We start from the raw sequence: 27,682 nt of genomic DNA, 5'->3' as shown, positions 1-27,682 counted from the left end.
TACGCATGAGCTGTTAAAAAAATACCGTCATGCAAAAGCAGAAGGAAACCCCCTTATCTTCGAGTTAACATACTTTGTGAAGTGAAGCTAGTTGATTGATTTGAATATACAACATAAATTAACACCTGCCTAATAAACAGCACTAATTACATTAGAGATAATCCACATATTTACTTAATATTAAAATAAACAAAATTTGTATGAAAATATTTTCAGTTTGTTTATATTTCCTTTTTTTTTTTTTTTTTTTGCAACCAATAACCTTGAAACTTGTGACAGGAATTTCCAGGACTTGTGCAACTATATATGTTAAATTGGCATGATTTTTAAAAGATATATCCCCACTAACTATTACACAAACTGTAAACTCTAAACGTAATTTCCAAGAGACTTTCAATATTCTTGACTTTGAGTAGACATTGATTCCTAAATCTTCTTGTTGCTCAAAATAACCTTTGGTTTGGGGTTTTTTTGTTATTTGAGAACACGCTATGGTTCAACACTTCTCCAGCTTCTGCTCACTGGAAAACTGTACAAAGACTTGTCTGATGCAGAAACTTATTAAACTGGAAAGACATCAATCATTTAATGAAAGAATTTACTACATGGTTTTAAAAGCTGTACAAAATCATCACCTTTTTACAGGCTTTCTAGTGGCTTCACTTCCTTGAATGCTATGAGGCTCTAAGGGAAATCCAGGTTCTATATCCAAAGGTTAACTTCTCAGAGATTTAGATTACAAAAATGTCAACTGCACAAATTATAAACCCATTTAGCTTTCTGATTAGTTCCACTTTTAGCATACCATTTAGGGCTCAATTCTGACCTCCCATCAATTATATTTTAGTTTAGCTGCATTGATTTTATTTAAGTTATCCTTGGATACCAATGGAAATAAGACCAGAATCGGGTCCTAAGGGTAAAGTAATTAAAAATGTAATTACCACAACAGATCATGCAACATAGCTATATCATTAATTGGTTACTTGGTTTTGGGTTTTTTTTTACAAAAATATTAAAATTTCTTTGTCAATTTCACAGAGATAGGTTTTTACTTTTTTATTTCAGGAATAGTTCTGGATGGGATCCAGATAATCTAACTTAGGCACCTGGGTGCACCTACCCTTTAGGCAACTACAGCTCTCCTAAATAAATTGCTTAAACTCACCCAAATAGCTTTGCTCTCTGTCAAAGATGTAAGTGCATTGGAAAGATCCAGAAAGAGATCCTGCCTGTTTAAACTGAGACCCATAAATTTTAAAACATCTTCATTTTAAGGCCTTTGAAAACTTTCTTCACTGACTACCTAGTGAATTTAGGCACTGATTTTAGGAGAAACATATGACTTGGTACACCAAATAAATCTGGCGTGTAACACTTACTTACCTACTTTTTAGGTGAGATAGACCCCATCTTTCTCACACACTACCTAAAATTTCTTCCTATCTCCTAAGTTTTCCTAGTGAATTTCAGGAGGTGTATTCTTCATCTTCAACCCTAAGGTAATTAGTTTGAAGTCTGCTCTGACTTACCTCTCATGCAAATCCTGTAGGATCCAGCTTACTATGTGTAATAGTGTAAGTCTAATTCTTGATGAGTTTAGAAGTATCTTCTCAAGCTGCTAGCTAAATACTGTAACTATTTACATAACTCCAACTTCACAACTGTAAGGAATCAGTGTAATGCTGACGATATTCCTAAGTAGAACTGAAGTGTGAAATAACATTTTCATTAAAAAAACCCAATAAAACAAAACAAAAACCAAACCACAAAACAATGAAATCAGAACAACTGCTCCTGGTCTGATTCTCTTTCGGTTTTTAACGGCGTGAATAAACAGTGACAGTGACTGCATCGATTACTTTCCTCCTGGATGCTGAACTTCAATCAATATCCAGAATGAAGGAGATGGTAAGTAACACAACTTCAGTTACTTCACAGTAACAGAAACCATGCAACATTTAGTCAGAAAGGCTAAACTAAAAAAAAAAAAAACCCTAAAAAAAAAAAAAAAGATACAAAGCTGGTTCTGTTTTACTGCAAAATTACTCAGTATACTGGAAAAACAAGCAAACTTGCAGAAGCAGTCTTGAATACTTTATTATGGTTCTATTTATCCTAAATAATAAAGTTTAAATCTGATTCTCATTTACCTCACTCGTAGTGAAGGTATTGGGGGAGTGCAGGGTTGGTCACTCTTTCAGACTCCATGCAACATACATTGTACTGTTAAATAAAAGTATGGAAAAATGTCTATGCATCTTATGAGTCCTTCCAGGTTGTAAAGGATACAGCAAAAATACAGTAAAACTGGAATGTCACAGAAGAAATTAAACTTGAGTCATAAACACAGCATTACCCTGTGTCTTTGAAAATTTATCATTTCAATTACTATTTTTCTGAGAGGCTCCAAGTCTACAGTAGAAACTATTGCTACCTACATGTATATATAGCACAAAAGCTGTATTCACCACCAATATCAAAAGACTTAAATTTAGTGATTCCAGGGCACATCACCAGTAGAGCAACTCAAATTACTGAGCACAGTATACAATATGGTTCATATTTAGATTAACCAAACAATATGACATCATTTAGACCAACAGTGTGTTAAATACCAGAATGTGCAAAGTTGCACAGTATGTATGTAAACAGAAACAGAAATAGGACTATATCCTCTGAATAGAAGTCTATTGCCTTATTAATTTGAAAAAGTTCCAGTGTAATTATTTATATTCGTGAATGTATTGTAATACACATATTAAGATGAAAAATCATGGCAGTCAGGTGAAGTTCCTGATGACCGGAAAAAGGGAAACATAACCCCCATTTTCAAGAAGGGAAGTATGGAAGACCCAGGGAACTACAGACCGGTCAGTCTCACCTCTGTGCCTGGCAAAATCTTGGAGCGGATTCTCCTGGAAAGCAAACTAAGGCACATGAAAAACAATGAGGTGGTTGGTGACTAAGGGGAAATCCTGTCTGACCAATTTGGTGGCCTTCTATGATGGGGCTACAGAACTGATGAATAGGGTAAAGCAGTTGAAGTCGTCTATGTGGACCTGTGCAAAGCGTTTGACACTCTCCCACGTGACATCTTTGTCTCTAAACTGGAGAGACATCAATTTGATGAATGGACCACTCGGTGGATAAAGAATTGGCTGGATGGCTGCACGCAAAGAGTTGTGGTCAATGACTCGATGTCCAACTTGAGACCAGTAACAAATGGTGTCCCTCGGGTTGGTGTTGGGACCGATCTTGTTCAACATCTTTGTCAGCAACATGGACAGTGGGACTGAGCACGCCCTCAGCAAGTTTGCCGATGACACTAAGCTGTGTGGTTTGGTTGACACGCTGGAGGGAAGGGACGCCATCCAGAGGGACATTGACATGCTTGAGAGGTGGGCCAGTGCCAACCTCATGAAGTTCAACCAAGCCAAGTGCAAGGTCCTGCGCCTGGGTTGGGGCAATCCCAGACACAGCTACGGGTTAGGCAGAGAAGAGATTCAGAGCAGCCCTGCAGGGAAGGACTTGGGGGTGTTGGTCAATGGGAAACTGAACACGAGCCAGAAGTGTGTGCTTGCAGCCCAGAAAGCCAACTGTATCCTGGGCTGCATCAAAAGAAGCGTGACCAGCAGGTTGAAGGAGATGATCCTGCTCCTCTACTCTGCTCTTGGAGTACTGTGTGCAGTTCTGGTGTCCTCAACATAAGAAGGACATGGAGCTGTTGGAGCGAGTCCAGAGGAGGGCCACGAGGATGATAAGGGTGCCGGAGCGCCTCCTGTATGAAGACAGACTGAGAAAGTTGGAGCTGTTCAGCCTGGTGAAGAGAAGGCTACGTGGAGATCTCATAGCAGCCTTCCGGTATCTGAAGGGTGCCTGCAATGATGCTGGAGAGGGACTCCTTATCAGGGACTGTAGCAACAGGACAAGGGGTAATGGGTTTAAACTAAAACAGGGAAAGTTCAGGTTAGATATAAGGAAGAAGCTCTTAACTGTGAGGGTGGTGAGGTACTGGAAGAGGTTGCCCAAAGAAGTGGCAAATGCTCCTTCCCTGGCAGTGTTCAAGGCCAGGTTGCACTGAGCCTTGAGCAACATGGTCTAGTGTGAGGCATCCCTGCCCATGGCAGGAGGGTTGGAACTAGATGATCTTAAGGTCCTTTCCTGCCCTAACCATTCTATGAAATTCTATGGATATACATCAGAATCATGAACATCTATAGCTTATTTCCTTAATGAATATGGTCTCAGCACTGCTTACTGTATGAAAAAAAAAAAAAATTGCTACTGGAATTTCCCATGATAATAAATGTACTGAATGTTTGTTACTCTCCCTTAAATGTGCATGTAAAACTCCTGCCTTAGAAAATAGTTATGCTAAACTACTTAGAAACTCCTCTCACGATCATTTAATGATAAAAATACTCTGTCTACTCATTACCTAGATATAAGTTTCTGTAGCTTTTTACGTGAGCCCACTGAAAAGTGGGACAGTCGAGAGGTTATTTAACTAATAAAAGCTGTACTGCACACATGCTCTGGGATAATAAAAAAAGTGAAAAAAAATCCCCCTTTGTTCTGATTAGCCAACAGTGGTTGAAGTAGTTATAAAATAAAGCTGGCAATGATAAGGGCATGTCTTATTTTAAATTTCTACTTGAAGGATTTTTCTTTTTTTAACCTTGTAATTTCTCTAATCCAAACTAAATTAAAGGTTTATGAAATACGCATATAAAGTCAGATAATATAAAGAGTCACGGCACTTTTATAATAACATCTATAACCCACAGGAACTAATCAGAGCTTCGTACATGCGGTTTATGTGCAGATTAAATAGGTTAGATACCTTCAAAGAGACATGATTGCAAACTGATTTTGGAGAGTGGATCACCCAACAGGCTTATCCTTATTAAAAGAGCATTTACTATATAATGGCTGCATGCATTGCAATGTTTAATGTAGTGTACAATTTATCAATAAATAAAATTCTCCTTATCCGAATACAAATTTCACACTTTCCCCAAGTGTGCAATACCTGCCTGGACTGATCCCATCTAATTTTGCACCTGAGTTACTGTCGTAGTTTAAAGCCAGCCGTAACTCAGAACCATGCAGCTGCTCACTCACTCCCCCCACTTCTTTTCCCCCGTTTCCGGAGAGATGGAGAGGAGAATCAAAAGAATGTAAATCCCACTGGTTGAGATAAGAACAGTCCAGTACCTAAGGTATAATACAAAACTACTACTGCTACCACCAATAATAAAAATGATAAGGGAAATAACAAGGGGAGAGAATATAAAACTAAAAGGCAAAAAGTAAAACAAACACAAGCGATGCACAATGCAATTGCTCACCAGCTGCCAACTGATACCCAGCCCAATCCAAGCAGCGATCTGGGCCTTCTGGGTAACTCCCCTCAGTTTATATACTGCGCATGACATGCTGTGGTATGGAACACCCCTTTGGCTAGTTTGGGTCAGGTGTCCTGTCTCTGCTTCCTCCCAGCTTCTCGCGCCCCTCCTGACTGGCAGAGCATGAGACTGAAAAAGTCCTTGATCGGAGTAAACATTACTTAGCAACAACTAAAAACATTGGTGTGTTATCAGCACTGTTCTCAGACTAAAGTCAAAAACACAGCACTGCACCAGTTACTAAGAAGGAGAAAAATGACTGCTACAGCTGAACCCAGGACAGTTACTAAAATACAAGTCTAGCCTTCTTAAGGTCCTTTCAGTTAGCGGAGAAAGAGATCCTGGAGAAAGAGATCATTCAGATCTTACGGTAGGCAAGTCTTAAGTGGGCCTTTAAGTTTGATTTTGTTGCACCAGGTGTGTCCTGAGATGGAACCTGCATCACTTGACTGGTAGGACTGTTTTTTCATGCTACATCTTTCATAGGTTTTGGGTATTTTTAATATTTTATTAAAATTATTTAAATGGTTAGTCTAATACTTGTTTTCTGTGATAGAATTACAGGATGCTAAGTTCTGGTATTTGTATCAATTTATTATCCATAGCTGTGAACTAGTCTCCCTACCTCTTGAGTCTATGCACTAGATGCCTAATGAAAAACTCTCCCAAGAAGAAATCAACCAAGGAAAGGCGCTGCCCCAAAAAGCATCCAGAAAGACATCCTATTTGGTACAGCTCAGGCACCCAGCTAGAGAGGCAGATCTTCTCTCTGAGGAACCTTGGAAGCATATGTTACTCTTCAAGAGGTAAACAAGGCATTTTAAGGAGCCTGGTTTACTCAAAGCTTAAAATTTGTGTCGGTGCTTGATACACAGCAAAGTTCGGCAGATGGAGTGTACCACCTACCCACCTTCCTGCTGCAGTCATTAACTTTTCTCCAAGATCCTTAGAAACCACCCTCACCCCCTAGGTACAAACAGACTTTTGAGTTCCTGCAATTAATTTCCACAAGATTGTATTCTCTGAAACACACTCACATAAATGATACATAAATATACATGATAAATTAGGATTGTAACTAATGCAGGTCTGTGAGATGCAAGATGCAATCAGCTAGCCAGCTGACCTACAGCACAACAGTTATATATGTGTCTTAAGTGACTGAGCTTGGACTGAAGTAACAAGATCACCCAAAATTGTGCTTCAATCCCACATTTTACCGTACAGCCCGTCTATTCAGATTACACACTCTAGTGTTTAGTGTGTACTCTCCCCTTTTCAACCCTGTGGTAAGCTGCTGGCAAACGAATTTTTAAAAAATAGAAGAGATCATCAATATGGTATTTTAAAATACTAAGAATACATCTTACGTGTATTTATATTTAATATATCGATTTAATAACCAGCTAGGTCTCAATTCCCTGCACTCCTCCCAAAAATAACCCCCACAAATCAAGACAGAAAATCCAAATCTGCAGCATTTTTGCACAGGATGGATTCAATTAGTATGAAATTATCCTATTTGCTCCTGTCCTTTAGTTTTCATACTAGTCCATAGCTCAGGGAATATGGCACAAGAAGGAAGAGGGATGTGTTTTATTTCAATCAGTGCTTTTTTTCTGAAAAATCAGGTGCCTGCATCTACCTCATTGACATTAACATGAAAAAAGCAAAATCTAGAAGAATTCTGGACCAGCCCTGACTGTATAACAGCAAGTGAAGTGCCATGACTGGTCTTGACTACTGTCTCAGTACCTCCGTAAGGTCAGAAGTGCAAGCAGTTGGCTAGAGTTTAAAGGAAGCTTAACTGTTGGGGAGAAAAAAAAAGCCATTTTAATGACTTACCAGAGTCTCAGAGCAGGTTAAGCTGTCTGCACAGATACAAACAATGACAATAAAAATGTTAGACTAAAGACGTTCTTCTTACCTATAGAATATCAATGTTTATCAGAGGAACTTTATCTTGTTCTTAACAAGTTGAATCATGCAAAACCAAGATCAATACGGGAGGACGTCTTTAAAGCTCCGCTGTTGCATAATGAAAATTACTTTGAAGAGCTGGCTGTGTGTTCATGTGGAGTTAGCAAACTGTCCCTGCAGGCGCTGGTGACATTAGGCAGCTCAAAATACAGTATTTCACCTGAAGCACATCTGACTCATTCTATTGGCATAAACATCACATGTTTAGCATTAACCGCTTTTACAACCTGCTTTATAAATATATTTTGCTTCCCCTTCCAACGGCTGTCTTCTTTCTTTTGTTGCAAATATTTTTGCTTGTTACTTTTGCCTCTGACAGTTTTGACAGTTATTACCTTAAGACATTGCAGGTGTTCTTCAGTTCTTTTCAAAGAATCATCTAAGTACCTAAAGCCTTCAGCACTAACAGGTGACTAATTTTTAATGGTACATCTAAAAGAATAAAGCTCAAAGGCAGAAAATACAAATAAAAATAAAATGGCCACAGGAGCACCTAATGGTTTCTTAAAAAAAAAACAAACCACCAAACAACAGTGGTATTATTTTTAAGCTGTCTAATCACCGGCAGTTTATAACTTGGCACTGCAACACTCGGGTTATAGTAAATGGAACACACTACCCTCTTAATTAAGCTACTAATCAGCAGACTGAAAGGTGGATCAACAGTATCGCCATTTGCTCCATACAGATTTCCAGATTGTCACTGGTTATCCAGATAGTGGCAGTTTTGCAGGAATGTTGTTTTTGCTTAAACAGCACCCTTTGCCCCAGTTGTTCTGGGACTGAGAGTAAATCTCCCTTCTTTCTTTTGTCTCCACAGCAAACTCTCTTGCCAGGAATCAGGACTTTGGAAGAGAATCATTCCAAAAGAAGCAAATTTATGAATTCGATGTTCAGAAATGCCCCCTGGCCTGCACCAACCTTTCCTGGATAGAGCCACAGTCTTTTCTGAATGGAAGTTGAATCTTTCCAGAATAAAGCAGACAAGAGAAGAAGAAAGGTCAGCCTTCCTTCTATATACCCACTATGCTATTATATTTTTGCTATGAATGCCTGATGAGATTGCCCTGAATTTTCTTCTTCATAGACTTCCTGTCTTCATTCCACCTTCTCTTGTTTTTTCTCTATTGAAAAGTAAAAAGAAAGTGTTTCTAGCACTGAGTCAACTACCATGTACATTATGTTTCATGCATTTAATGTCACTCAAGGGGTTAAATAAAGTTGTGCAGATTGAATAACAAAATGGTAGAACTTAATGAAACCTAAATTTGACAGAATTTGCTATATGAAATGGGAACAAAGATTTTAAGTTTCTCTACTGTAGAAGAAAAAAAGAGCATGGAAAAGACAAACTTCTTAAATATAGCAAAATAGAGGCATTGTACGGGAGGCTTTACAAGCCACTAGAAAAATGGGTATGAGGTGACCCACATACTGTACATATAGTTTAAAGCAGTATCAGGAAATTATACTTCTAGGTCTCCTCTGATATTACTATAGAAAACCTTCACTTAACTGCAACTTAACTGAAACTTACCTAACTGAAACTTTTACTTACTACAGAAAATTTTACCACAGAGGACTTTACTCTGTGATGTCTGCCCACAGCAGATGAAGAAGAGGATTAAATGATACATAAGTAAAACAGGGATGTACTTACTGGCGGTGTTGAGTGGTTTAAGAGAGAAGTATGTTTGAAGACAGATTGTCTAAACTGTGTTCTTTTTTCCATCCTATAATTATCTTTCATCCTTTTAGTTGCAAGTGATAAATGCACTTTAAAATAATAAATAGGACATGGTACCCCCCTCCATCCATTTCAGTTTTGGAACAATGACCTAAAATCTAGGCAGCAGATAGCATCTACACTACTAGCATGTATCCTTCAAGGGACTGGAAGGTAGGTGGTGTGTACCACTTGAGAGAAATTATGTCTTTTAATCACCGGAATCATACAGCCTTGTGTTAAATCACAGAGGAAAGCAGGCAGGCAGGCAGGCAGGCAGGCAGGCAGGCAGGCAGGCAGGCAGGCAGGAAGGAAGGAAGGAAGGAAGGAAGGAAGGAAGGAAGGAAGGAAGGAAGGAAGGAAGGAAGGAAGGAAGGAAGGAAAGAAAAAATAAGAAAGAGAGATCTTAATGAATTAATTTCTGTCCTCATTCTTTTTCTTCCTCTCTTTTGTCACAGTATTCAAATGCAGTTTTCTCCTAAATAAAACTTAAATGTATTTTTTTCACTTTTTTTTTTTTTTTCCAAATTCTAAAAAGATTTGTTTTTTTCAGGGTAATTCCTTTGAAATTGCCAGCCTTAAAATTGGTTTATTTAATGCAGTCTGTAAAATTATTTCTTAGACATATACTTCTATTTACTGACTTGGTGTTTCCATCTTTCTTTTTAACTTTCTAAGTTTATTCTACTATTTGCGTTCTTTCTTAGCCCTGAGGTAAACAATAACCTCACCTATGTATGTCAGGATATGTTTTTTTAACTCAAACTCTCCATACAATGAAGGTAGTGCTATAGGTTTTCATTAAACATATATCACCTCGCACGTTTTTTGTTTGGTTGGTTTATTTATTTTCTGGCCTGATTCATTGGAACATCAGCCTTGAATAGAAGCTAATACACTTGCTTTGTTTTAACTGCTCACCAGTTAAATAATTCTGCTCACCAGAAAAAATCAATACTACAAATGGCTTGTGCGTTAATGATATAAAAGAAACAAAAAAGTGTTAAACTGATGATCCTCTAATTATCACACCTTTATTGAGGCAGTGGCAACACATTTATAAATGCTGTTGGACTTTTATATTGCTAGGGCATTGATTTTTGACGATTAATGAATCTTTGTATCATGAGATACTACTATTCTTTCTTGAGCTAGATAGACATCTCTGATTACATGGAGACGTTCTAGGGAAAACACTGAAATTTTTCATTTTAATGTTCCTTTATTTGAGAGAAATAGTGAACTGAATTTGCTGGGATAATTACCATCCCCTAACCCACCAAAAATAAGTATCACAAAATAAATGAACAAACGTAACCCACCAAAGTGATGCCGGTAATTAAATAAATCCCTACACTGTTTCCCTGACAAAAAAAAAAAAAATAAAATTGTAATATGCCCATGCGAAGGCAAGCCTGAGTTTTGCAACACAGGTTTTATAGTAACCAGGTGCTACCACAGCAAGCATTAATGTATATTAAATAGGTTCTCATTTAATGATCTCTATTTTCATAGTCAAAATTCCACTTAAAATACGTATTATTAACATTTCTTAAAATGTTTTGTGAAACATTATGTTTGAAGCCTGTTGATTTTAAAAAAGTACTGGAAGCAAAAAACTTCAGTACTAACAGAAATACAATTTTCTTAGATGTTATAGACCTCCATCTAAAATTGAGCTTAAGGAACTGAAATATCTCAAGCATTAGGATCTGCACCAGTGACTGGAAGGTGTCTGGATGCCTCATTCTCTGATGGTGACTTAGGACCAGAAAACCCAGGTTCATCATCATGCAATTTTAGCTTCAAGACTCCTTAGAGTAAAGACACATTCTGATCTAACATTTCTATGTCTTGCTGTTGGATTCACGAGAATTTAAAAAAAACCCAACCCTTTATCATTACCATACAGACTTCTGGTTAGGTGCTAAACTGAAAAAGATTAAAACTAGGCCTAAGCCCTTATCTAGAAAGTGTATGTGACTGAACCTACACCTATATATTATCTCAGATGAGTCCAGAGAAGCAATTTTTTGATCTACTGTGCAATTCCAATCTCAGTTGGCCAAAGCTTGCCACAAAGGTCAGCAAACTTAGCGTGTGGGATAAACCAAAGCAAAACAAAATACTGAACAAAAACCTAACAAAAAGGTATTTCAGACTGCATTTAACAGTGTTTAATTCCTTTTTTCTTTATTTCCTTTCTTTCTCCAGTCTTAAATCTGGAAATGGTAGTATCGCCTTCTAAAACAAGGTGAGAGGAGAATTCAGGCCATTCAATTCACAGTACTATTCCTGCTAGAAACTGAGTCTGTTCAAATGTAAACATTGATCTAGTGACATACGCTACCAAAATGCAGGAAAACAAGATCATGAGCTAGCTGTATATCTATCTCTTCCAAATAGTTCTCTCCTCTGCGTATCTAGGACTTACTTAGACACAGCTCAAAGACAAAATGCCCCTGCCACTCAAAGGAACCTGTCTCAGAAACGTCATTCTAACATTTACTGCCTGTATGATTTTAGCTTACACAATGCTGAATATTAAATGCTCAGGGTTTACTTATTAATTACACCCATTTATTCTTGCTACTTCCTTTTACATAGTAAAATCACTGCAAGTTCTTCATTGCAGAGAAAACTTATGCCATGTTTAGCAACTACTAGTACTGCCTGTGACAATTATTCTATAGTGGAAAGAATGAGCGGACAGTGAGCATAAGGAGCTGGAGTATCTCAGGAATCAGCAAGTGGGTGGGTGAGATGGCCTGACACTTACATATCACAGCTGTGTATGAACTACTTTCCCTTAGTTACCATCATTACAACTCTCCTTATTCACCAAAAATGAATCTTGCTCTTCAGATCCAGCCACCTGAAAGAAGAGACTTTCTGAGGCAGAAGAAAAAGTGGCTGCCATAATTCAAATTTAAAACTGATAACTTAGGGGATATTTTTTCAGCTCTTTATTTGTTTGGTGGTTTTTTTTTTTTAGTATAGACCTTTGCTGTGAGGATATAAGGTTTGTTTGCTTTTTAGTTGGCACAAATCACTAGAGTGTCAGAGAATGCTGTAATTTCTATTTATGTATTACACCTGTAAACTGTTTCTTTTTTCTGCACAGTGAAAAAAACTAAGCTCACTCTTATAGAATTTCCTTCAATGACTAATTCAGACCAAAATTTAGGTTCACATGTTCTGATGTTACACATAAGATCCTTCTGTCTTCATTAAAATATGAATAAAACTAAAAAAACCAAACCACCAAACAGTAATATAACATAAACCTCAGTACCCCAGTGTGTTTTGTTAATGAGGCAAGCATCTGTTACATATACATACACTGAAATGCTAGGGTATTATCTGAAAACTCTGTGCTAATGTAAGTCCAATGATTCATAATACTAAAATAAATCAGTATTACAAAAGATAGTCATATAGCAATGAATATCTATTCTAATATATATTATTGTCTATATAATATAGCTTCGAAGATGTAATACTTACATATGTAATGAATAATACATCTTTAGAATCTAGGAATGAGCAACGTAGTTACAAATACATTGACAAAAATCTCTATTAATCATTTATTTGTTTTATTTATATATTAATTTATTTTGGTTTAGCTCCCCCTCCAAGAAAAATCCCAAACAAAACCAAACCAAAAGCAAGACTACCATTCATTCCTTTGCAATATATGTTTTCATCAAAGTTTTCATTATCATGAGAATACTTTTTTCTACCATTTTAATATTAGAACTATTTCTAATATTAGAACTATTTCTAATATTAGAACTGCTTCCTCAAAAAAAACCCCACAACAATAAAAAATGACTAGCATAATGACTTGTTTAGAAAGGACAAATATATTTTTTCCGTTTTTTACTGTAAGGTTATTAAACTGAAGTCTGGTTAAATGTCTATATTTCATCAGTCTTCCAGAGAACTGATATTTTAACTAATCTACATCACAAAAATGTGCTGGATTAAAGTTTTCCAAGTCCCAGAAATTGCACATAAGACATACATCTAATCCACCTCAAATAAACCTGCAGACACTCAACTAACTTTTGACTGCTTTTCCTAATCTAAAGCTCAAAAGATGTGCAATGTTTTCTCTGTCATGCCTAATAGAAAAAAAAAGTGACAGAGGTTGAAGCAAGAAGACATGGGAAATGTGTGTTGAACCAGAAGATAAAGATTTTCATCTAAAATGGGGGAAAGAAATTTGAAGAATCTGTATTGTTTTCCAGATGGAACCATTGTAAATTGGCATAATAAATGAATATGTCCTAATTACTCTGAAAGTTTCAGAAATGAGAATCATAAAGCTGTCCTTCAGAGTAAGGACATTTTTCTACTTCACCATGCATTACGCTGGAGTGAGTGGTAAACAGGACATTAGCATTTCACCTTGTCCTTGGCAAAGCATGCCATTGTTACTTAAAGTAAAAGCTTTTTGGGTTAGAGAACCCATTTTTATATATGTATCTAATGACTAATGTAGTCAGTCTGAAGTCTGATGGGAGCCTTTCAACACTATTCTAAAAGAAAGGAAAAAAAAAAAAACCATGCAAAAAACCCCCCGATAATGACAGTCTTTCAGCTCGTTTGGCAGCAAAGTTTTATATGGCCCTGCAGATGAGACATAATTTTAAGTATACTTCCAAAAATAAGGTGAACAATTCTGCAATTCCATGGATTTAATAAGGCATATTTATAGCAAAAAATAACAGAATTATATCTACTTTCCCTTGCTTTGTACATCACTCCTTGTCATTCTCTTCCTCTATCAGAAATAGCTGTATGAAACAAGATAGGCTACCTCTATTTCCATCTTGGTTAGCGGGACTCAGTCCTGCAGAAAAATCGTAAAGTTGATTTGTGACATCACGAATAATGTTCAGTGTAATGAGTTTTATCACGGGTTTTGGAGTAAAGATTCTTTGAACAGTGAACCGGGAGAAGATGGGTTACAAGCAGAAAAAGCATAAAAATATCTAGACAAATATTAAAATGGAGCAGCAAAGAGCAGGTTCAAACTTAAACAGAGGAAGTTAAAATTAGATATAAGGAAGAAGTTCTTTACTGTGAGGGTAGTGAGAATGTGTTGACCAAGGAAGTTGTGAAATGCTCCATCCCTGGCGGTGTTCAAGGCCAGGCTGGACAGAGCCTTGGGTGACGTGGTTTAGTGTGAGGTGTCCCTGCCCATTGCAGGGGGGTTGGAACTAGATGACCTTAAGGTTGTTTCCAGCCCTAACTATTCTATGATTCTATGATTGTATAAAGAATCATTTAAAACTAGTTCCAATAAAGGCATGCTTTCCAAAACTGTGTATCACGAGTATGCTACAAGGACTCATATTCCATTTCTCTGCATATTTATAATGTACTGGCACAATTCCCTTTCTTATTCTACCATTAATAATCAATACATAGTGGTATACCTAGGCAGCGATATTACCCGTAGTGCATGGCAATGGCAACAGCAATGGAATAGCAATTTCAGTTACAGTAATGATTGTTTCTGGTAGTTCCTAAAGTGTGTTTTAATATTATATAAACAAGATAAAGGACATGGTAACACGCGTGCAATATTCAAAATTTTCCATTGTCCTCTGTTTGCCAGAATTCATCAACATCAATGTTTGTGAACATCTACATAACATTCAGTAAGGCAGACCTCCATAAAAGGTGCATACAAAATGTGTACCATCCAAAGACTTATGATTATGCCAGACCAAAACTGAAGCAATAATCATTATTTCTTTGCCAAAATTTCAACTCACTCTTCTTGGTTACTTTGCTGCAAATGTGGTTCAAATAAATATGCCTATATAAGTAAGTCATGAAAAAAACATTCCACTCTTTCACTTTTCACTTAGTACAAAAGATAAATATTTAATTTCAAAAGTCCAGTTTTCTTCTTCCCCAAACTACTAAGCAAAAACCCAGAAATCCCATCAGCATGAGAAATTTTAGGCAAAAATTAAGAGATGGAATGGAAATGCTTAATCAACTATAAGCCTAATAGACTTTGCTCTTTCTTGGTTCTATCTGTACCCATATCTAGGCTAGGATTATCATGAAACTAACCATGTTTAAGGCAGCTTTGACTTCATAAAACCAGTTTTATTGCAGATGCTTGGCATTGATCCTGCAGCAACAAGTGATTTAAACTTCTGTCATTTGAGGAGTATATACATCCATGGTCATAATTAATTGTAAATTAAGTACAGCAATTAGGTACAGAAAGAAAACCTTTCTTCTTAGTACAGAGGGTACAGAAAAGGAAAAAATAAATTACCGTAAGTTTTTTTAAAAGAAATATTAAAAATAAACATAAATTTTCAATAACTGGATCTAGTTACACTTGAAAATGAGTCATAGAATCATAGAATCATAGAATCGTAAGGGTTGGAAAGGACCTTAAGATCATCTAGTTCCAACCCCCCTGCCATGGGCAGGGACACCTTGCCCTAAACCATGTGGCTCAAGGCTCTGTCCAACCTGGCCTTGAACACCGCCAGGGATGGAGCTTCCACAACCTCCCTGGGCAACCCATTCCAGTGCTTCACCACCCTCACTGTAAAGAACTTCTTCCTTATATCTAATCTAAACTTCCTCTGTTTAAGTTTGAACCCATTACCCCTTGTCCTACCACTACAGTCCCTAAGGAAGAGTCACTCCCCAGCATCCTTGTAGACCCCCTTCAGATACTGGAAGGCTGCTATGAGGTCACCACGCAGCCTTCTCTTCTCCAGGCTGAACAGCCCCAACTCTCTCAGCCTGTCTTCATGTGGGAGGCACTCCAGCCCTCTTATCATCCTTGTGGCCCTCCTCTGGACTCGCTCCAACAGCTCCATGTCCTTTTTATGTTGAGGACACCAGAACTGTATGCAGTACTCCAAGTGGGGTCTCACAAGAGCAGAGTAGAGGGGCAGGATCACCTCCTTCGACCTGCTGGCCACGCTTCTTTTGATGCAGCCCAGGATACGGTTGGCTTTCTGGGCTGCAAGCGCACACTGCCGGCTCGTGTTCAGTTTCTCATTGACCAATACCCCCAAGTCCTTCTCTGCAGGGCTGCTCTGAATCTCTTCTCTGCCCAGCCTGTAGCAGTGCCTGAGGTTGCCCCGACCCAGATGTAGGACCTTGCACTTGCCTTGGTTAAACTTCATAAGGTTGGCATCGGCCCACCTCACAAGCGTGTCAAGGTCCCTCGAGTCGAGTCTATGTAAAATTATATGAAACAATGTAAATCACAAGTAAAAATGATAGCATTTGTTAGCTAATGAGCTTTACTTTCTCATCAGCAGAGCTGTTGAAAGGAGAGGTTATTTTACAGCAAACACAAGTCCATACTATGGTACAAGGAAAGACACACAGTAATTAACCCTTAACAAGGGAAGCACTGCGTGGTGTCGGTTTATGAATTCTACTCACATTAGCTAGATTTCGAATGTCAACATAGTCTTAAACAAAGAGAAACCTGGAAATAGCCCAGCAGTCCTCCTAAGGAGCACTGTGGCTCAACATCTCCCTCTCTCCTTCCAGGCTTTAAGGATGGGGTTAAAGATTTGGATTTTTGTATCTGCCAAAACTTCTGTGCAAATACTTTCTTTTGACTCAGTAGCATAAACAGGTGATAAAAAGGAGCACAAGGAAGAAGGGGAATGCTAAGTCAGCCTTCTGAGCATGCAGCAGTTCAGTGGTCTCGCTGCCTCCATGTTCTAACAGAGAGGCAGGAACAGGAGACCCAGATCTTGGGCTGCCAACTGGGTCATGCTCCTGTTCCCTGCCTTCTTCTAGTAGTACACTTATCGAAGGTATGTGTGCTCTTAGACCAGAATACAGTTGTTTGCATGGGAACACAGAGCACATTAAATGATCACTTCTACTTCCTTACTCCAAGATTACATATAAGGTACAGCACAACATTGTGGGAAAAAAAAAACCCAACCAGAAAAAACCCAAACCAAAAAAACCCCAAAACAAAATCCAACAAAAAAAAAAAAAAAAAAAAAAACCCAAAACACCACATACACACACACACAAAAAAAAAAACCTGCAACAAAAAAACAAGGAGTTTTTTTACAATACAAATGCATTGTAGTGTCCTCACATTACTTAAACACTTCAAATATGATAAATTTTCAAGATTCCTGTAAGCTTCTGATATTACAAGCAAGACAGAAGAAAACCTGCATGTGTCAAGATATCAAAAATAAAATATCTGCAGTAACATTAAATGTGTAAGCTTTATTAAGTTTTACTAGGCACGTCCAGATTATAAGTGCAAATGAAATGTCATGCTAGTCAACTCTAGCAAACACTGTACAATTACTGCTCTAAAAACACACACATAGTTTCTTACTAGTTTTCTGGTGACTACCATCAAGTATATGTTTTCTGGAAAGCATGTTTATTCACTTTGACAGATGGGAAGGAGAATACTTTTTTTAAGAGGATGAAATTCTTTGTATTCATATGAAAATGTTGAAAACCTTTTCACAGATCTTAAATTTCAGCATTTTTCCTTATGAAAGTTGAAAAGGATGTTTTGGGGGGAGTAGGAGCTCATTTCGCACAGCATAAAGAGACAGAGTGAGAAAGAAGCTTTCTAAAGATATTGTTTTAAAACAGAGACAGGAAAACAAGATTGAATATACAAAGCAAGTTAAAGGGGTGCAAGTATACAATATATTCTCTATCTTCCATGAAATGGGAACTGTTTTGAACCTTTTGAGGCTTAATCACTAATGAGTGATATGTCATATGATAACTCAAAGCTTCATCTCAGGATCTACCCACACTAAATCTTTATTGCTCCTGAAAACTGCAACCTATTTCTCAATAGCTCACTGAACTGAACTTACATACTCTCTTCATCTCCTGCTCTGGCAAGTGTGAGACCTTTGATTAAACCCAAAGAAACTCCAAGCACTGCCCTTTTTTTACCAGGAAGCTTTAGAAAGAAAAATGGGACTTCCATTACCTCTTTGAATTAAATAAAAATTAATCCACTTTGTTTTGAAGCTGAAGGGAAAAAAAAAAAAATGGGGGGGGAAAGGAAAGAGGAAGGGAAAGTGGCAATGGAAGAGGGGGAAGAGAGATGAAAGAAGAGAGAATGGAATGGAATGGAATCAGCAAAGCTTGTAGCTGGGAAATGCTGACCTGCAGATTAATCTAGCCCAATCTGCAATAAATTCAGGATGTGATCTGCTGCAGCATCAACAATAAAATCAGTTTGAATGATACTTCATAAATCATTCAGTAATTCTTTAAAAAGATGAATATCTAGCAAGATTCTTTCCCTCTCTGCCTCCTGAAAGAGGCTGCATTTTTAAAATCTTTCATTTCAGAAAATTTTCTATATGCTAAAGTATGAGCTGCTCCAAAAAGCGTCTTTAGCTCTGTATTTCAACAAATGAACTGAGAGTGAATACACAAAGAGAAAGATGATTTACACTTACCATCTCTCCCAGATTAATGTGGGCAAAAAATAAATGAACAAAAAAATAAATAAACTCCAAACCATCGTTTTTAATTAATAAACCTTGTTACTTTGCTGAAATGCTGATTCTAATACAAACTATTACAGAAATTGTTGAATCAGTGATTTGCTACTTCTGCTTCCAGGAATAAGCGATACTTTATAGCCAAATTCACCCTGATATGACTCTGGATACATAAGATTCTGAGCTACTGTGAATCAATCATTTACCTGAAAAAAGGCACAATAACTATTTCAATATATTTAAAGACACAAACCCACCACCACAAAAAACCAAACCAAACCAAACCAAACCAAAAACAAAAACAAACCCAAACCTGGTCTTAAACCACTGAGGCTTATAAAGAGTTGTCTTGGTTTTAATCAAACTTATTTTGATCAGGCTCTCAGTTGAAGTTACACTAAGACAGTTCCTTTTGTAATAGCTGCAATGGATGTATACAACATATGTCATCAGCGTAATTATTAATTGTAAGAACAGATCCATGCCACAAAATCTTAGGGGTTAGTATTGTACCTTAAGCATGCCTTTGTGATTCCTTGATTTACACTCCACAAATGTGTGATCAAATGAATTCTCATTTCCTTTTCCTTGACTATGCAGATTTTTTTAGATGTGGAATCACATAAAGCACAATAGTTTAAATATGGTTTGAAAATATCCTTTAAGAAAATGTGGAATGTGTTGTCTAAGTTCTCATGACAAACTGCTGGAGGATATGACTGGTAGTTTTGAGAGTATTAGCTTTTCACAAGCTCTAATCAGACCTGAAGGGCCGACCTCTGTGCCATGGGGTAGCCAATAGGTTCTGGCAGCATGACATTCTCTGTCCCTGACAAGAGATGAAACAAAATGCTGAGATCATAATAAGGCCCCATGATTATTAGTCAGTAATATTTTCAGTTTAATTCAATAGTTAAAATATTGTACCCAGCTAGTTTTATTAAATCAACAGCACAAATTTTTATAATGTGAAATTTCCCTTCTGCAGTCTTCATCTTACAGGTTTTTATTCTGAGTAAGCTGAAGAAACCAAAAGTAATAAATGACATTCAGACTCAGAAGGGAATAAGTACAGACACAGGAACATTCCTGAAGTAGCGGGCTATCGTTTTATTAATTCAGTATACATGGCATGTAAGAAGACTCTGTCTAGAGATAACAGGGCTACCACCCCTGAGAACTGCTTGACTGAGTTCATTTAAAGATTCAGATCAATCTTTAAATTCTCTCATCTTTCTTCTTGAGGGGAATGGAAGATATTCAAGAAGGAATTCAACTGTCAAATTCCTTTGTTCTGTGATTCTCACAGGAAAAAGCCCAACTATTAAAATACCAGTTCACCTCTCCCAAGATGAGTTTGCACACAGCAGACATGAGTCACAAGCCAAACTAACTAAACACACAGATCTGGTTATTCACTTCTAATTAACTATTCACATTTCCTCCTCAATGTCTCCAGAATGTTATAAGGAATGAAATAAAAATTTTCTGAACTTCTCTTGACTGTGACTGTCATTCCCTCTTTAGCCTCAGGAAACAGGGATTGGTCACAGCTGCAACATCCCAGACAAGGTTTCTGAATTACAAGAAATGTGAATAGGACAACGCAGAGACACTTACAAAGTTCAAATTATTGAATAGAAAAAGTGACAGCTCTTTGTGGTACTTCATGAAATGTGTAACTCCTCTGCAGCAGAAAGTGTGTGTTTCTTGTCTTCCTCCACAAACCTATTCTACAAAATAAGAACACTTAAGTCTCCCATCTCATAGTGCAGGTTCAGATACTACACCAAAACCAAAATTGTTAAAAATTTTTGCACTATTAGTTTAAAAAGCTGCACATAATGCAAACATTTGAAGAAGCAATCATGTTGTTCCATCCCTTAAATTGCTATATTTGTGTAAGGATGGATGGTTGCATATCAGAAAAAAAATGTCCTTATTATGACTGGAGCCCTCTGATATTTGAGCATAATGTTCTCAAGATATCATTGGGAGTAAAGTTATTTTGCTGTGATGACCAATAAAAATTATCTATGGAGTAAATAGACTTTAAATGAAGAAAAGAATTAGAAAGCATAGAAAAAAAAATCTATTGAATATACTACTCTGATGCTGGGAAGGGGGGAAAAAACCCATGGAACATTTAAGATCCTCCTTGTAAGAATATAGATATATTGAGTTTATTTTAGTTTTGTGTTAGAGGAAACAGAATACTTTAAGAGAGGCATTCCTTAAATTTGTCTTTTCTATTATGTCATATGTCATACCAAATGTAAGTTGATTGTGTTATCTGAAGGTTAAATTTATTTGAAAGTGACCCTTAAGGCACATGTACTATCTTCCACCTGGAAAACTATTTCCCCTGGCAAGCCCTGGTTTCCTCTGCCAGCTAGGGACCGCCCATTCTGCTACGATTCCTTTCTTTAGTCTCTTGCGAACTATCTGGTAACAAGACTTACTTGACACCCATTCCAGGGCTTTGTTTATTTCTCATTATTATTACTAATTTGTTTTTGCCTTTCTTTAGCTTTCTCTCAAACTGAGAGGGATTCTCTCTCCCTTTGAAAACTAAGCAAGAATAAAGGAAGAAAAAATGAGGAAGCTTATGACATATACTGTTTTTCCATTTCTGGAATGGAACTTGTCTGCATTTTGGAAGGAGCAAGTATTTTAGCTGGAGAACTTAGACTAAGAAGTAGCTGAGATCATACCTCAGAGCTCCAAAACAGTGGCAATAATTGTATACCCAGCTAAAATTAACATGGACAGAAGACGACAAGTACAATTATGTTTACTTATGGGACAAAGCTGAAGTGCAAGGGTTAAACAGTGCACTAAAAAAATAAAAAAAGATTTCTCAATCAAATTTCTTATAGAGGCTGGAACTCCTGAGAAGCTAAAATGCTTGCTTTAAAGGTGCTGAACCAGATACTGCTTCAAAACAGCCAAAACTGTATTATCTCCTGATTGCTGCTTTTACAAGACTTTAACACACCAGGATTTTGAATTTCTCCACATTGTCTTTTATTTCTTGAGAAACATTCCTATAGCTCAGGAGTTGTTCAAAAAGAAGTCTCAGAAGCTTCTATTGCAACCATATAGTTTCTACAGAGTGAGCATTTTACATTCTTTTTGATTGAAGGCATGAATTTGTCTTTCTTGCTATCATATTCACATAGTCACACCAATAACATGCTTATCAGTCTTGTCTGACACACTTCCTCGATCCTTTCTGTCCTTTCCCTATTTGATAATACGTTGTTCAATTTTTGGAATTTCTTGCTGTCAGTAAATAAATCCTATCTGACAAATCATCATGCTTCTATGACTGGAAAGAGATCTTTGGGTCACAAATTTTAATGCTCTGTTAACTACATTGTAGATAACATTATGTGGTCAGGATATCAAGATGCAAAATACGAGGGGGTTTGCCATTTTTTTGACTAGAAGATTGCTCTGGAATGAGATGCATGCATTAACTCACAAGTATTTCCTATCTGCATTTATCTTGCTAAACAAGCTAGATATTTTCATTCCTCCTCACTTAGGTGAGGTAAAATGCATATATCTTAAGATCCTTAAAATGTTTAGGTAGGAGTCACTAAACAATCTTTTAGGTACGAGAGAAATTTGAGTGAGAGAGAACTGTTGCCTAGGAAGCCTGACACTAAAACTCCCATAGTGAAGGGGTAGGAGGTAGAAATGACAATGGGAGGGGAAGGAAGTGAAGGAAGCAGTATAAAACAACACCTGAACTCTGTCTCCTTGAAGACACCCAAAATCTTGTGTGTAGCCCAAACATAAGCATTCTTACAAAGCCGCCTTCTGGACAGCCCTATGATAGACATAGTTCTGCTGAAGGCAATTTTAAAGTAATACATCCCAAAGAAGTGAATGCAGTCTCACTCCTTTCCTCTTCTTACTGCCTTAGGTTATGGCAACATAGGCTTTTCCAGTGGTGCAGAGAGGTGGAATACATCCAGGAAAATTCCAATTCCCTTTTTCTGCACAGCATGCCAGCTACAGAGCAGAAGTGGCCAGGATGCTCCTGAAGACTGTTAAAACTCTGAAAGTTTCCCTTGGAGAATCTGTCCTATGAGTAGAACATCAGCCAACATCAATGCAGTGACAGATAATAAAGCTGCTTTGCCTGTGCACATAACTTTTTCCTTCCTGATCTTGGCTTGATCTTGGCTGCTCTTATCCACTAGTTGAAGGATGAAATAGAATATTCAGAACAAGTGATAAAAAAATACAGAGAATAAAATTAAGATAGGAAGATAGGAATAGAGATGAAGGGATTTTTGATGTAAGAAAATGTATAGCATTTCCAGATGTTTACCTAAAATATGAAACATATATAAGCCAAATATCCTTCCCGTTTCTAACAGTTTAGTGAATGCAGTATGTGTGTAGTTTAGACAGTCAATGCTCTAAGAAAAAGTAATTACATCACAAATTAGCGACAAAGCTCATATTAAGTAATTAGTATGATTACGTGATTAAGGAGCAGAACTCAAAGTTGAGATGTTTTGATTCTTTCGTACACTCTGCCAATGATTTCCTTTCATATCTTCAGTAACACTTGATATCCCTCCATAAGAGATTTCTACTGCAATGTTTGATAATAATTCTCATCCTTATTTATGATGCATTTGAAGATTAGGAAATAATGAGTATGTTGCATTTTCCTAGAGATTTTCCTATACTTCAGACAAGAATCCTACAAGGCATATATCTGTGAAAACAATGTAATTATTGTATTAAACAAAAAGGTCATCCACTGACCAACTGTGTCTATTTAATAAGAACATTTCTGCCGAGATAAGGCTCTTACTGCCATTTCTGTTTAGCAACAGTGTGTGAGGTGGTGAGATTATCCTTGCCTCTCTATACCCACCAGCAATTTTTCTTCTCCCAGAGACTACAACTGAAACCCATGAAAAAGACTTGCTTTGTAATACTAGGCATCCTTTTGATTTATTAATTATTATTTAGCTTTTGGAAAAAAAACCAAACAACTCTTATATTAGCTATAGGTCCTACCATGACTAGTAAAGAATAAATACATAAACCTGAAAGCATGACATTTATTAAATTCATTATATTTTAACAGACTGATTTTCTAATTGCAGCAGCAGTAGATAGGAGCAGCTGGTTCCAGAACCTGCAAATGAATGAATCCATCATGCCATGATTGGTAGGTTCTGAAAAGGTTGTTTACTATTATAAAAATCTTTGTTTATCAAACCAAAATAAACTATCCTAACCAGGGTGCACAAGAAGCTTCCTTCAATTTTGCCCCAACTTAAACAACTATTAACTTTTCATTTTGTGTAGATTGATATATTTTACATCACAACTGAGTGTGCTGACATGTCCAACAACAGCAAGAGATACTGTGTGTGAAATTCAGTCCAGTAAAATGGACTATGAGAAACATTCATCAGTCTGAAGTGAATAAGCAGGACCAGGAATGAAGAAACAAGACACAGAAACAACAGTTTTAAGTATCTTTTAAAATTGTTTATTCTTTTTGTACAACAAAAATAAACATAGCAAAGACTTTCCAGTTTTGTGTTACTGATGTCTATTTCTTCTTCACAATATGTAAAAGGAGATAAACAGTTGCTTTTTTTTTAATTTGGCAAACAGAGAATGGTGATAAAGAATGAAAAAAAACCGCTATAATAAACAAATGCAATGGTAATATGAAAGATCAAATTTATCAAAACTGTCTATGACTTTGGCTTCCCAAAACACAAGCAAACACACTGCAAACTAGCCACAGACTTGCTTTTATAAGCAAGTCAAAAAGTGAAGGCAGCAGTACACAGCAACTCTAACCTGCATTTGCCTGTATCTCCTGCATTACTCTCAAATTCTGGTTGCTTTGAAGAAAGCAAACGATATGGAGACAATAGTGTCTCAAAGTTCAAGCAAAAGGAGAAAAATGTGCAGTTTCTGTTTTATTGGCAATATTTTCAGATATACATTAACACTTTTAACTAGCAGACTGGTCTCCTTTATTCACTGACTTTAACTGCTTTTTTTTTCAAGGTATAGCCCATTGTTGTATCATTAATGTCCCCATAGTAATGGTAAGTCAGGTGTATTAGTATACATTTGTAAAAAGCATTTTCTTCCTCAGAACACATTCACATTCATTTCTTTATGCATTGCTATATTAAATTTTAATTTTCAGCTCCTAATCATAACAAACAGATTATGCAAAGCTTTTTATTGTTTCTCTGTTAATAACAGGTGACCCTTCCACCGCTCTCATCTGGTTTTCTCACTAGCAGTCCAATAGTTCCACCTTTTATAGAACAAAATGAAAATATGACTGTTTTCCTAATTTATATAATTGATATAATTTTTACCATCTCTGTTATCCACTACTTTGGAATACAATTCTGATTTAGATACCTTACTGAAAAGGTTAAATCCTGCTGTTCCGGAGACATGGTCCAACACAATTAGTCCCGCATGACATCCTTATTCCCGCATGACATCCTTGTCTCTAAATTGGAGAGACATCAATTTGATAGATGGACCACTCGGTGGATAAAAAACTGGCTCAATGGCCGCACACAAAGAGTTGTGGTCAACAGCTCGATGTCCAGTTGGAAACCTGTAACAAGTGGTATCCGCCAGGGATTGGTGTTGGGACCGGTCCTGTTCAACATCTTTGTGGGCGACATGGACAGTGGGATGGAGTGCGCCCTCAGCAAGTCGGCCGATGACACCAAGCTGTGTGGTTCGGTTGATACGCTGGAGGGAAGGGATGCCATCCAGAGGGACGTTGACATGCTTGTGAGGTGGGCCAATGCCAACCTTATGAAGTTTAACCAAGCCAAGTGTAAGGTCCTACACCTGGGTCGGGGCAATCCCAGGCACTGCTACAGGTTGGGCAGAGAAGAGATTCAGAGCAGCCCTGCAGAGAAGGACTTGGGGGTATTGGTCAATGAGAAACTGAACACGAGCCGGCAGTGTGCGCTTGCAGCCCAGAAAGCCAACTGTATCCTGGGCTGCATCAAAAGAAGCGTGACCAGCAGGTCAAAGGAGGTGATCCTGCCCCTTTACTCTGCTCTTGTGAGACCTCACTTGGAGTACTGTGTACACTTCTGGTGTCCTCAACATAAAAAGGACATGGAGCTGTTGGAGCGAGTCCAGAGGAGGGCCACAAGGATGATAAGAGGGCTGGAGCACCTCCCACATGAAGACAGGCTGAGAGAGTTGGGGCTGTTCAGCCTGGAGAAGAGAAGGCTGCATGGAGACCTCATAGCAGCCTTCCAGTATCTGAAGGGGGTCTATAAGGATGCTGGGGAGTGACTCTTCCTTAGGGACTGTAGTGGTAGGACAAGGGGTAATGGGTTCAAACTTAAACAGGGGAAGTTTAGATTAGAAATAAGGAGGAAGTTCTTTACAGTGAGGGTGGTGAAGCACTGGAATGGGTTGCCCAGGGAGGTTGTGGGTGCTCCATCCCTGGCGGTGTTCAAGGCCAGGTTGGACAGAGCCTTGGACCACATGGTTTAGGGCAAGGTGTCCCTGCCCATGGCAGGGGGGTTGGAACTAGATGATCTTAAGGTCCTTTCCAACCCTTACTATTCTATGATTCTGTGATTCTATATTGTTTAATTTCTTTGGCTACTGAAGTAGCAAAGGGGAATTCTGAGAAAATACAGAATGTATCTCAGCTTTGCAGTAAAGCTCTGAGACAGCATTAGAAAGCTAAAAGGTGAGACAAGAATAAGTTTACTGACTCATATGTCCCCAGAAGAATCTGGACATAGCTAGAAGAGAATCCCATTTAAGGGATTGAACCCTTGTAAGGGGTTTCACATATCTCCACACACTATATTACAGAAATAGTATTTCCATACTGTGGAATTATCATAAGTCAAATATTTGTAACAAACCGATTGCCTTATAAAGCACCATGGCTGTTTATCTCAGAGTACTGTTGTTTCACCATCATTAAGCTTGCATAATTGTAACAATTTTATGCCACTGCCCTGCTGTTGGGTGACTGCATTGGAGTGCATGAGTGAATATGTGCTTTAAAAATTGACATCACTGTGCTTTAAAAAGGGACATCACCAATTTGAATGTTAGACTAATTTTTTTTCAAGTATGGTCTATGATTGAAACTTCTCTAAATGTTGCTACATAATTATTTTATTATGTATCTTTTTCAGCAAGCAAGAAACATGGCATTTGAATTCTGTCCAAGCTCACATTTTTAAGAAGCCCAGTTCAGCAAAATGTAGGATTAGGATGCCCTTCTGGCACTTTTTCATGTTTCCCAGGCTGGACTATGCTGGAAATTGGAACAGGCCCCAGGAGATGACAGCTGAAGAGGGCTTTCGGTATTATACCAGACTCCAAGGATGCCCTAAGGTAAGCAAGATAACTCAGAGTTTGCACAATGCCACATGCTGTTATTTTGTTATTGAGGCACCGTTATATTTTAGTACACTCTGCATTCACAACCCAGTGGCAAAAAGGTGACAGGCATTACTGGTCATCTAGTAAAGCAGTTTGGTTCCCCTTAGATTGTCATTTATAATGCAGCCATTTTATATGCCTGGGAAGATACTTTTCTCTGCTACCTGTGCAATGACAACAAACGAAGTAGTCTGCTTCAGAACATCACATGCCAAAAATGAGGCAAAATTTCTTTGCCACCTACAGGATAGAAATATACATGAATAAATCTCACTTCCTGTATGTTACCCCATCTGTACTGAAATGCCACTGGAACAGATCTCTGCCATGCCAGTACTATCAAATGCTGTGTATTTTGGAGATGAGAGAAACACAATTAATTTTTCATCAGAGTCCAAGATGCACCTGTGATATTTGGGAAAAAGTTGCACAAGAAGAACAACTGGGAAAAATAAACATATGGGGAAGAAATAAATAATGAAACTATTTAACGTTTTAAACAAGTAATTCCAGAAGTACCGTTGAAATCAGGGGTCCAAATTCATTCCTGATACATACTTATGCAATATTATCAACTTAAACAGAGTAAT

General features: G+C 37.6%; 1 protein-coding gene across 6 annotated transcripts in view; it reads right to left on the bottom strand.

The window, feature by feature from the left end:
- Positions 1-27,682, bottom strand: part of EPHA7 (EPH receptor A7) — a 167,999-nt gene that overhangs the window by 53,950 nt on the left and 86,367 nt on the right. The window contains exon 6 of one of the 6 annotated variants that reach the window (XM_030490077.1): positions 19,386-19,467. The exons of the other annotated variants lie outside the window; for them this stretch is intronic. Within the exon in view, the coding sequence (XP_030345937.1) occupies positions 19,397-19,467 (71 nt within the window). The 3' untranslated portion in view covers positions 19,386-19,396. Of the gene's footprint in view, positions 1-19,385; positions 19,468-27,682 lie in introns of those variants that run through there. 6 annotated transcript variants of the gene reach the window in all.

The sequence above is a fragment of the Strigops habroptila genome, chromosome 6 (genome assembly GCF_004027225.2).
Source record: "Strigops habroptila isolate Jane chromosome 6, bStrHab1.2.pri, whole genome shotgun sequence".
Lineage (NCBI taxonomy): Eukaryota > Metazoa > Chordata > Aves > Psittaciformes > Psittacidae > Strigops > Strigops habroptila.
Note: the sequence above shows the minus strand (reverse complement) of the source record. Positions and strands in the feature narration are given on the sequence as shown.